Below are 12,652 nucleotides of genomic sequence, written 5' to 3' on the forward strand. Positions count from 1 at the left end.
CTACTATACCTGTTATCTTGTACATGTTTTGACAAATACATAAAAATAAAGTCTACGGAGAGGGGAGGCATACAAATCTAATAAATAATAATAATAATAATAATAATAATAATAATAATAATAATAATAAATTATGCTCAATTATTAGGACTTGGCAATGATCTAGTTTGATCAAAGCTGTTTTAGAACTGATGTCAAATCAGGACAGAAGAATGACATTACAGTACTGTACTGTCACGTTGCACTGTTCCAGATTGTAAAACCAATGTTTTATCTTTAGCAAACATATTTCCAAAGCAATCTAGTGCTCATAGATGCAGCGGCTTTTGTTACTTACTAAACTGGCATGGACAAGTGCAAATTATATCTGGCTTTATCAGATGCTCGCGCCCCCCCGAATAATCTTACTTATCAAGCAGTCTCTCATAGGCCTCCACTTGTTATCAGATTCCTACTGATGACATGTAGCATCAGCTGCTGTCACAGGGTAGAAGATTTATAGCGGTTGTCCTAATCCATGCTTGGAAAGAAACCACTCAAAATGCCCATATAAACAGGGCATCAGTCTTTGGAACATCTAAGCAATGAGTAGAAGTATAGTAGTTATAGTAGTAGGCCTCGGATTTAAGATTACCGAAACATGTTTGAATATTCTAGTTCTAGAAATTATCCACCTCTACAATTGTTTTCTTCTTCTTCATACACATGTGGTTTAGAACAATTGGAATCTGCATTCTCTTCTCCTGAGACTACAATGTACAATGGAATTTTTCACGGGATTGATTTCATAATCCATCAACCATATATCTGAGCTTTACATTTATGTTGAAAATGACTTCAAAATTTTAGATATCCTTGGGAAAGCCTCAGGTTCTTATTTTGTCCATCTGTCTGTCCATCCTCCTGTTCATCGGTTCTAGGCTCCTGTGTTTCTGATCATCTATCTTAAAAGAGAATCAAATAACTGTTGGACAGCTTCCTCCAATGTTTGTTTGTTTATTTGCTTGTTTGTTTGTTTATCAAATTTGAATGCTGCCCAACTCCTGAAGGACTCTAGGCGGCTTCCAACAAAAACAACATTGAAAACAATTTAAAATACTCAGTTAAACCCCTAATAAAACCATACATATCTTTCCATATCACTCATGGCCGGATCTGAACAGTATCACATTCGATCAGTGGCCTTAGGCCTGCCAGAAAAGCCAGGTCTTAACAGCTTTGCGGAAGGCCAGTAGGGTAGGGAGTGTACGAATCTCTGGAGGGAGCTAGTTCTAGAAAGCTGGAGCCGCCACAGAGAAGGCCCTTCCCCATGGCCCCACCAGGCGACATTGTTTGGCTGACGGGATCCGAAGAAGGCCAACTCTGTAGGCCCTTATCGTTGATGTTGTGTCCTCCATTTATATAAAACTATAACTCCCATACCCAGCATTGCTGGTTGGGGACGACAGAGGAAGATTTCAGCCTAACACATGAGGCATTGAACTGAAGGAATGCAGCTCTAGAATCTTAATTGTGGTTGTGGGATGGGGAGAGCAAGGGGGAAACAAGAAGAACTCTTAGTTAGTCAAGTAGACTAGCATCAGAGAGCTTATGAATATGTTGTATAGGGACAGGTACATACTATATATGTTCCATTTATATTTCTGCAAATGGATTGTTCTGGCTGGTGGTGGTGGGGGCACTCAAACAGCAAAGCATAGAACAGGAAGTTGGATCAACCAATCAGCATGCAGGACGCAGGAAGTTGGATCAACCAATCAGCATGCAGGACGCACAGCTCTACACAATGCATTTGGGAATTGTTTGGGTTGGCCCATTTGCAGCCACCTGCAACCAGGCTTACCTGACAAATCCTTTGCAGCAGAGATTTGCAGCAATATCTGTAGGCAATTGCAGCAACTCTAAACCAGCATTTAAGAAATCTGTATCTGAATTCAGTATGAATAACTCTTCATCAAGAGTTCTTGTACTTGAAATATCTTGGGAACAGGTTCATCATGAATAGAAAGGTTTTCTAACCAGTTGTCTTTGTTGTTGTTGTTGTTGTTGGGTTTTTTTTGCTGCAGTCCAGCAATCTTTCAAGTTCCTGCTTCCTCAGGAGCACTTGGGAAGTTCCCTTTGATGCTAAAATTAAAATATATTCTGAAAAGTGGCACTCTAAAGGAAGCTGTGCAGCATTTGTATTTCTCTCAGTAATTCTCCATCCATTTCTCATGTGCAATAAATATTCTGTTAAAAATGATCTGCATACTTTTAGTTTTCCTCCACCACTTACATATAATTTTCAGTCATTCTATTTTACATGCAAAACCAACTACCGGTAACTGTGACATGTTAATTTTGGAATTCATATGCCTCCCTGTAGGATGCAATGTACACCACAAACTGTTCAGTTTCTCAGCCAACAATATGGCAAAATGACTGCATATAAAATGAAATACATTTTTCTGTCCTGATTAACATATTTATAATGTCATCCCAAGCATTTTTTTATACTTTAAATACATCGGGCAGCTTAGGGACAACTCACTTCCTTGTGTTATTTCCTGCTTAGTGTTGAAGCATTTGCTAAGTCTTCAGTTTATTATTACATAAGCTTAACTCCCGTCATACACTGCTATTATCCCGTTGAGAAATCAACCTTCATATATGTGCAAATCATCCCATTCGTTAAATAACTTTATCACACAATTTTATCTAATCATTTTATCATACAATTCTTTAAATCAACAAACTATAATAAAATTTATTTTTTTATTTTCACAACAATTAACAATTGAAATTAGCCCTTTAATTAAATGAATGCTACTAAATATTAATTATATTTTGTTTTCTTAATGTTGTTGTGAGATTGTGTCACTATACCTTGTGTTGTGGTTGGCTCTGGCCCAGCTCCTGCCCCAAGGAATGTGGAGGTGGATACAGGGTCCATCAACATGTCATAGGCCTGTTTTATTGCCAACAGAGTCAGGGAGTGCAGTTTCATCGGATGAAGAAGAAGGTGTGGGTGACTTGGAAGAGGGGGGCTTGGCACACAGCCCAGGAAGCCAATCTCCATTATCTTCGGTTGATTCGGATGAGGAAGTGTTAGACCCACGCAGGCGCAGACTTATGCATAGAAGAAACCAATTGAGGAAATATTACAGGAGATAAGAGAGGCCACCTGTGTTTGGGTGGGGCTTCAGCAATTAGAGCTGCTGATATAAATAGCATGCTGGCTTGGGCCGTTGTGGAAGATTATCTGATCGTTGTTCTTCAGGACTGTGCCTTGCTGCTTCCGGACTTTGTTGATTTTTCACGACTTTGAAACCAAAGCAGAGCAAAGTTTGGGGGTCTCACTTCGTGGAAGAAGGAGGGCTGTGACGTTCCTTCACAGCTGCTAGCTAAGTACTTAAGGACTGATTAAGGGGATTGTACAGACTACCAGGTTGTTTTGGGACGAGTGCTCTTTGCTATACAAAAAGGGTGCTTTGTTTCATTTGAACTTTTGTGATAAAGAACATTGTTTTTGAACTTTCAAGTGTGTGTGTGTGTCTGAAATTTGTAACCTTGAATTTTCAGGAGACTCATACCATAGAGCCCGGCAGAACACCTTGGGAGTTTGCCATTAAAATTTTTGCTATTGAGAACCTGAGAGGGAGAGGTGTCTCAAAATGGGGCTATGCATCACTTGTAGTTTGCATAATGCGGCACAGAAAGATTATTTCTGCTTTGAGTCAAGCTCAGCTCCAGGTGATGTCATACTCATGTCCCTGTAGTTTTCTTGACAACCGTAAGGATATGGTACAGTTAACTGCAAAGACTTAGTTCTGACACATTGCTTGGAATTAGGAATGGGCTGGAAGAAAGCCATTAATCTGAAAGAGATTCCTGTGGAGATGGAAATTCAATGGGAAGATGGCACACTTTTTATGCAGACTATGGGTGGGATTCTTCTCACTTACAGAAATGTATTTTACAGAAATACGAATCCCAGTAGGCTCAAGGTTGACTCAGCCTTCCATCCTTCCAAGGTCGGTAAAATGAGGACCCAGATTGTTGGGGGCAATATGCTTGCTCTCTGTAAACCACAATGGCTGTAAAGCAGTATCTAAATGCTAATGCTATTGCTATTTATAATTTGTGGGTCTTCCTAAAGACAACTTTATCCCTAAATACCAAGCTTAGATTAATAAGTTACGGTCAGTTACATCTTTGGGACAGAAATAGTCCAGTCACAGGACATCAACTCTTTCAACTCCTACCCTCAAAACGTCGCTATAGAGCACCGCACACCAAGACAACTAGACACAAGAACAGTTTTCCTTCAAATGCCTTCACTCTACTAAACAAATAATTCCCTCAACACTGTCAAACTTTTTACTAAGTCTGCACTTCTATTTCTACTAGTTTTTTCTCATCATTCCTATCACCCATTTTCTCCCACTTAGGACCGTATGACTGTAACTTGTTACTTGTATCCTAAGATTTTTATTAATATTGATTGTTTCCTCATTGCTTATTCGACCCCTATGGCAATCATTAAATGTTAGACTGCATTATTCCTGACAAATCTATATTTTCTTTTATGTACACTCAGGGCATATGCACCAAAGACAAATTCCTTGTATGTCCAATCGCACTTGGCCAATAAAGAATTCTATTCTATTCTATTCCATTCCATTCCATTCCATTCGTTGCACATTGCAGATATTTCAGAAGTTTTAATTACACCATAAGATTCATGGGGATTAGGTGGTTATTGCAGGAAGAAGATAACCTAAAGGATCTTTTTTCTCTCTCTAGGTGCCAAGAGGATTCCACCAAGTGCCCCTGTGGAAGTAAGGATGAGCACTATGCGTAGCAATGCCGCTCTCCTGACCTGGTGCCCACCGCCAGATCTACACCGTAGCCCGCCAAGCAGCTACATCCTTGAGAGGCAGACTGTAGGAGAGGCCGAGTGGGTGCCTTGTCTAACTACGGATGTCGCTAGCATGGTTGAAGTTCCAGGGGACGGTGTGCCCCAGGAGGCTGACTACCGCTTCCGTGTATGCTCTGCCAATCAGTATGGGTGCAGTGAGCATGTGGAGTTCCCAGGGTCCGTGCATCTTGGTAAGCCTCCCTGCTCCCAACACCTTTGCATAAGCATTCCTTTCTTCTGGTTTTGATTGCAGGTTCCTCGGGCACTGGCTAGTCCAGTGATGGCGAACCTTTTTTTCCTCAGGTGCCAAAAGAGAGTGTGCGGGCACGCTATTGCGCATGCATGAGTGCCCACACCCATAATTCAATGCCTGGGGAGAATGAAAACAGCTTCCCCACACCCGCTGGAGGCCCTCTGGAGATCAGGAACGGCCTGTTTCCCAACTTCTGGTGGGCCCAATAGACTCGTGTTTCGCCCTCCCCAGGCTCCAAAGGCTTCCCCTGAGCCAGGGGAGGGTAAAAATGCCCTCCCCATCCCCCCCGGAGGCTCTCTGGAGGCCAAAACCGCCCTCCCAGAGCCTTTGTGTGAACCAAAAATCAGCTGGCCGGCACACACATGCACACTGGAGCTGAGCTAGGGCAATGGTTCATGTGCCAGCAGATATGGCTCTGTGTGCCACCTGTGGTACCCCTGCCATAGGTTCGCCATCACTGGGCTAGTCAGTTGCTTCTTCCTCCTTCCCCCACTGCACTAATGCACTAGTTTGCTTTCCCCAACTGGCTGTTCTTCATTTGCACCCTTCTTACATATTCAAGTTGCTGAATACTTTCCTTTTTCCCCTCCTTTCGGAGTTGGAGCTTATTTTAGGAGTTTATCCTGAATGCTTGGCTTTGCAAATAGTGCTAGCCATGTGTATGCACCCACTATTGAATCTACGATCAGCTGCTCACATTTTTAAAGCCTAGATGTGCAAATCCAAATGATTAGAATCGTAATAACAGATTTGTCTCAAACTATAAATTTAATTGGCTAAGAGGCTAAGAAATATGACCTTGATGGAGATATAACTAGGTCTGTTTACAGGAAGGCTTAGTTTTATTGAAAGCAGCTGTAATTGCAAAATCTTGGAAGTTGCAAGATTTGGTAATAGCTCTCCATCAAGATCCTTCTCTATACATAATTATAGATAACTTGGAATGGTTATAGCTTCAGCCTGTGTGTGGTTCCTTGCATTGCCTCTTTTTAAATTACTTGTAGTGAGTATAAAAGAGGGCCTTGAAAGAAGTTTCATGAGCAAGAGGTTCCATATAGTAACAGCCAGGTAAACAAGGCTTGAGTCTAGAAAGAAAGTGGTTTATGAAAACAGTCCAAGCAAACTGCTCCACCCATCCTCTCGTGGAGATAGAAGAGGGAGGAAGAGAAGAGAAACCTGCAAATGGATAACAATTGGATTAACCATCTGTCTGAAGTCGTGTAGGGTTTCCTGCCTAAGCAGAGGGTTGGACTAGAAGACCTCCAAGGTCCCTTCCGACTCGTTGTTGTTATTAAGTTTTTGATACTGTGGCTGTTCTAATAAAAGAACCGGGGTGGCGCAGCAGGTAGAGAGCTGTACTGCAGGCCACTGATGCTGACTGTAGATCTGAAGGTCAGCGGTTCAAATCTCATCACCGGCTCAAGGTTGACTCAGCCTTCCATCCTTCTGAGGTGGGTCAAATGAGGACCCGGATTGTGGGGGCAATATGCTGGCTCTGTTAAAAAGTGCTATTGCTAACATGTTGTAAGCCGCCCTGAGTCTAAGGAGAAGGGCGGCATAAAAATTGAATGAATGAATGAACGAACGAACAAACAAACAAACAAACAAACAAACAAACAAACAAACAAACAAACAAACAAATAAAAAAGTAGCCCCAAGTCTACATGGTTTCTTGGTCTGTTTCTTAGTTCCTTAGTCTGTTCCTTAGCATGGTCTACCTTGTAGGGCTGACGCTACTCTCCCAACCTTTGATTGTTCTTACAGTGCCCAGAGCCCATATAAAGGAGGGACTGCAAGATGTGACAGTTTGCATCAATGGGGATGCCACTTTCTCAGTGAAGCTTTCGGCTCCCATGTCTGGTTGCTGGTTCCTCAGTGGGAAGAGGCTGGCAAAGGAAGAGGAAGACCACCAGTACCACATCGTGCACAGTGGAGCGAGCCATACCTTGCAGGTCAAAAATGTGCAGCTAGCTGCCAATGGGTCCGAGGTGCGATTTGAAGCCAATGGTGTGAAAGAATCAGCAATGTTACATGTGCAAGGTGAGTTCTTAGCTGGTCCTGAGAACAGATCAGTACTATTACAAACTCAGAAACAATTGTGTGTGTGTGTTTGTTTGTTTTGTTTATTAAATTTATATCTCACTGTTGAAGCTACATTGTAGCATCTACATTGTAGGAACAGAACGAGGATAAGGTTATGGCTGCAATATAAGAGAGGTTGGCAAATCTCTGTTTTTCTGCTTTGGAGAAGTAATTAATCCAAAAAGGATGCTTGGATGTAAAAGGCACTTTCCCCTAGTAGCAATAGCACTTAGACTCATATGCCACTCTGTAGCAATTTACAGCCCTCCCTAAGTGGTTTACAGTACAGTATATTTCCCCCAGCAATTTAGGTCCTCACTTTACGGATCTTGGAAGGATGAAAGGCTAAGTCAACCTTGAACCATTCAGGATCAGACTCCTGGCTGGGGGCAGAGTTTGCCTGCAATACAGCGCCCTGCATTATTTATAACCATTGCACCACCACTGCTCATTTTATGGCTACTCTTATTAGAAGTAAGAACCCATCACTGTGGTTTAAAAAAAAAAGATTTTTATTTACATATAAACATTTAAACAATACCGACAGACAATACATTTGCATCTAAACAATATACCAGTGTTTCCCAACCTTGGCAACTTGAAGATATTTGGACTTCAACTCCCAGAATTCCCCAGCCAGTATTCGCTGGCCGGGGAATTCTGGGAGTTGAAGTCCAAATATCTTCAAGTTGCCAAGGTTGGGAAACACTGCAATATACAATACACACACGAAAATTAAAAGACGAGCATATAGTATATCTCCCCTCCCCTGCTGCGGCTGGCTCTATTGACAGCCTCCTTTTCAAATTAGATAAACAGACCAAAAATCATGAGATCCAATAGTGTAGTTCTATGTGAAGTTTGACTTGCCTGCTACGCTGTGTTTTTCCCATGACTTGCTTGCAAATATAATGCACTCACCTGCAAAGGCTGTGTGAGAAACTCAGTGTTCACATTTACTGTATAGAATAGAATATAATAGAATTCTTTATTGGCCAAGTGTGATTGGACACACAAGGAATTTGTCTTGGTGCATATGCTCTCAGTGTCTAAAAAAGAAAATATAGATTTGTCAAGAAACATGTGGTACAACACTTAATGATTGTCATAGGGGTCAAATAAGCAATGAAGAAACAATCAGTATTAATAAAAATCTTAGGACACAAGCAACAAGTTACAGTCATACAGTCCTAAGTGGGAGGAAAAGGATGATAGAAATGATGAGAAAAAACTAGTAGAAATAGTAGTGCAGATTTAGTAAAAAGTTTGACAGTGTTGAGGGAATTATTTGTTTAGCAGAGTGATGGCGTTCAGGGAAAAACTGTTATTGTGTCTAGCTGTTTTGGTATGCACTGCTCTGTAGCGACGTTTTGAGGGTAGGAGTTGAAACAGTTTGTGTCCAGGATGCGAGGGGTCAGTAAATATTTTCCCTGCCCACTTTTTGACTCGTGCAGTATACAGGTCCTCAATGGAAGGCAGATTGGCAGCAATTGTTTTTTCCGCAGTTCTGATTATCCTCTGAAGTCGGTCTTGTTGGGTTGCAGAACCAAACCAGACAGTTATAGAGGTGCAGGTGACAGATTCAATGATTCCTCTGTAGAACTATATCAAACTGTATGTTTGCCTTCTTTGATTGACAACTAATGCAAAGCTTCAGCTGCATCCCCGCATATATGTAAGGGTTTCCTAGGTGGGTTGGAATATATACAAAATGGTCTAATGTGGTTATGATCACAAGAATAGCCCAAGATGAAACGAATGCTGTTATGCATAGATTTTACCTGCAAAAGTATTCCTTTCAGCTCCACGGGTACATATTACTCCAGTGCCTGAGGCCAGGAGACTCCGAACTCTTCTTCCTGGGATGCCACTGCTTCTGGAATGCGAGCTTTCCATGCCTGATGCCCCTGTCGGCTGGCTCAAAGATGGGAATCCTATAGCTTTGCATAATGGTGTTTGTGCCAAGTCAGAAGGCTACATTCATCAGCTGCTGATTCCCTCTGCCTGCCCTTTGGACTCCGGGACATATACGTGTGATGCCAGAGATGATACCATCAGCTTCACTGTGACTGTGAAAGGTAAGTGGAAAGGAAAAAAAATCTTGATTTAAGCAGGGAGGGTTTATAGTGTAAAGGTACATGTCTTTTTATGGCACTGGTTCTCAACCTTTCTAATGCCTCACACTTTAATTCAATTCAATTTAATTCAATTTATTAGATTTGTATGCCGCCCCTTTCCCCAGACTCGGGGCGGCTCACAACAATAATAGCACAATATAAAACAAATCTAATAATTAAAAGTCATTTTAAAAAACCCTTATTAAAAAGAAAACATACACACAAGCATACCATGGATAAACTATATAGGCCCGGGGGAGATGTCTCAGTTCCCCCATGCCTGGCGGCAGAGGTGGGTTTTAAGAGGTTTACGAAAGACAAGGAGGGTGGGGGCAATTCTAATCTCCGGGGGGAGCTGGTTCCAAAGGGTCGGGGCCGCCACAGAGAAGGCCTTTCCCCTGGGTCAGTTCATCATGTTGTGGTGACCCCCAACCATAAGTCTAGTGCCAATTCTCCCAACAGAGCTTCAAGCTGATTGGCAGGAAGGTCAGAGGGACACCCCCACTGTAAACACCTGATTGGTTGGATTGTAAAAACATGTTCCATGGCGCCAGAATAGAAGCTTTAGTTCCTAACGCCATGGGAAATTTGTCTTTTCCCATGGTCTTAGTTGACTCCTGTAAAACGGTCATTCGACCCCCAAAGGGGTCCTGATCCCCAGGTTGAGAACCAGTTACTGCCTATTTGAATCTCCATAAGGCATTTTGAGTATAGCTGACTTCACAGAAAAAAACAAAGTCCAGTTGTCTCCTGAAAAAGCACCTTCAGGACAGCTGATCCCACATAAAATAATATCCATAGTTTTCTGCCATTTGACCATTAGCAGGGTTTAGCCTGCAATCATATCCTTTCTTTCCAAACCAGAAAATTCAGTAAGGATTCTGAGCTTGGTAGCTTTTTGGTCCCCTTCCCTCACCATATCTCCCCCACCTCACCCCCACAGAGCCTCCTGTAAAAGTTGTTCACTCCAATTCCAAAGAGACTCACAACTACAAAGTTGCGGATCGTGTGGTGCTGTCCTGTGAGTTATCCCAACCTGATGTCACTGTGCGTTGGTACAAGGATGGAGAACCTGTGAAAGAAAGCGAAGACCTCCTGATGGAGAACGTGGGACCTCACCATCACTTGGTCATTCCCTCAGCCAGAGTGCAGGATACTGGGGAATTCGTATGTGACATTGGTGGAGAATCTGTCTATTTCAAGATTATTGTTGCAGGTCAGTAGCCTCTCCAGATGACACAGACCGTGGTCTAATTTTATCCTAATTGCACAATTGCTTTAAAAAGTTGTACAGAAGAATCCTACAACAGTAGTTACTGCTCGGTCCAAATTCTCTTATTTGTAAGCTTGTGATACTTCAAAACTAAGTATCTCTCAAGTATCTCCAGGGTAGAGTGCATTTTATTTATTTATTTGGTTCAAATTAGTTCAATTGGTATGTCGCCCAACTCCCTAAAGGATTCTTTAGGCATGGAAACAGAAAATATTTGCTGTATGTTTTGACTTCAAGTTTCTGATGAACAACTTGCTTTACAAAACCTATGAAAAAATGAAATAGCTTGCTTTTGCAATGCTGTAAGCAAGGAGTGATGTCTAAAGTCAGGAGAATTTTGTGCCTCTATAACTTAGCAACCTGGAATCCGGTGCCCACTTTAAAGTTTTACAAATCTGAAACATTGAGCTGTTTGCCTAATGTGATTTCATTGCAAATGTGAGATTTGAAAGAATCTTTTTCTACCTCTTCTTTCTAATGGAAATTTATTTTATTTTTTATTTATTTATTTTATTTTGTCAAGTATATATTGGTATTATACAAAGATATAACAATGTTTATATACATGATAATAGTAAGAGAGAAACATTTGGACAGGGGGTGGTAGGCACGCTGGTGCACTTATGTACGCCCCTTACTATATATATTTATATTTATATTTATTAGATTTGCATGCCGCCCCTCTCTGAAGACTCGGGGCGGCTCACAACAACAATAATACAATATACAGAGTACAATATTAAATAAAAAGCTAAATTTAAAACCCATAAATATTAAAAACAAACATTACTGCACAAACCATTCTCATGTATTACAGTCAGAAAAAAAAAGGTGGTGATGGGAGAAGAGATCGTTAGTCTCCCCATGCCTGGTGACATAGATAGGTCTTCAACATTTTGCAGAAGGCGGGAAGAGTGGGGGCAATTCGAATCTCCAGGAGGAGTTGATTCCAGAGGGCCGGGGCTGCCACAGAGAAGGCTCTTCCCCTGGGTCCAGCCAAACGGCATTGTTTAGTCGACGGGACCCGGAGAAGGCCAACTCTGTGGGACCTGATTGGCCGCTGGGATTCATGTGGCAGAAGGCAGTCCTGCAGGTACTGACCTCAATTGTGAGTCTTTAACTGAAAGGGGGGAAAATAGAAACCTCACCATCCACCTTGTTGTTCCAAATGCTTAGCACGAAGCTGCAAATATCTGAAAGTCTTCCTATAAGGACTGGTTACTTTGTTCCAGTAGTGAGTTGTAAGTCCCATCGCTACTGGTTTGTTCCTGACAAAGCCGGAGCAATCCACCGCTGCTTTGTTCCCTTCAGGTGGAAGCAGGTACTGTACCACCTCTTAATCAAAGACAATAACTCCTGCAGGCAAAACCAAGGGCAACTCTGGACTGAGCGCTCTCTGAGTGGGTTTTTGTTTTTTTAAAAGCATTGGACCAACTTCACGAAGGGATCAGAAAGCCTTTCCTATGCCTTCTGATTCAATTTCTTTTTATAATGTGATAAAAGAGCCCGGGGGGGATATAATTTGGAACCCAGTGGATATAAAAAGCCTGGGATTAATTTACTGCAAAAGTGTTCCCTTGCTTCAGGAAAGTTTTTCTCTGCTTTCCTCACCATAGCCAGAGTCTAGCACTCTTTTACTGCCCTATTCTAGTGAGGCTGCCTTCAACTTGTCCCCAACCTTTGAGTGAGGACATTCACTCTTTGCCCTTAGAAATGTTAAGTGTTAAAAACAGGGGTGGGTTTCACCTACCGTTACTACCAGTTCTGGAACAGGAACGTGTGCACGTCACATAGGCGTGACCCTTCTGCGCATGCATAGAATGTCCATGATGATGTCTGGGTGGGTGGGTGGAGCCTTCTTCCGCCACTGCTACCAGTTCAGCCAAAACGGGCCGAACCGGTAGATACCCACCACTGGTTAAAAATGAACATTCCCTCTCTTGTTTGAAATAGTCTGATACAATAGAATACTTCCTAGAGACCAATAAGATCACACAGGGTTGGCCTTCTCCAGGTCCCGTCGACTA

The 12,652-nt window shown here is 42.1% G+C and overlaps 1 protein-coding gene across 4 annotated transcripts in view; it reads left to right on the plus strand.

Annotated features, from left to right (window-relative positions):
- Positions 1 to 12,652, plus strand: part of OBSL1 (obscurin like cytoskeletal adaptor 1) — a 149,970-nt gene that overhangs the window by 53,991 nt on the left and 83,327 nt on the right. For all 4 annotated transcript variants that reach the window (XM_070728524.1, XM_070728511.1, XM_070728531.1 and 1 more), the window contains 4 exons: positions 4,786 to 5,091; positions 6,918 to 7,193; positions 9,038 to 9,313; positions 10,296 to 10,568. In XM_070728524.1, coding sequence (XP_070584625.1) covers positions 4,786 to 5,091; positions 6,918 to 7,193; positions 9,038 to 9,313; positions 10,296 to 10,568 — 1,131 coding nt within the window. The remainder of the gene's footprint in view (positions 1 to 4,785; positions 5,092 to 6,917; positions 7,194 to 9,037; positions 9,314 to 10,295; positions 10,569 to 12,652) is intronic.

This window comes from Erythrolamprus reginae, chromosome 1, assembly GCF_031021105.1.
Source record: "Erythrolamprus reginae isolate rEryReg1 chromosome 1, rEryReg1.hap1, whole genome shotgun sequence".
In the NCBI taxonomy this organism is placed as follows: Eukaryota; Metazoa; Chordata; class Lepidosauria; order Squamata; family Dipsadidae; genus Erythrolamprus; species Erythrolamprus reginae.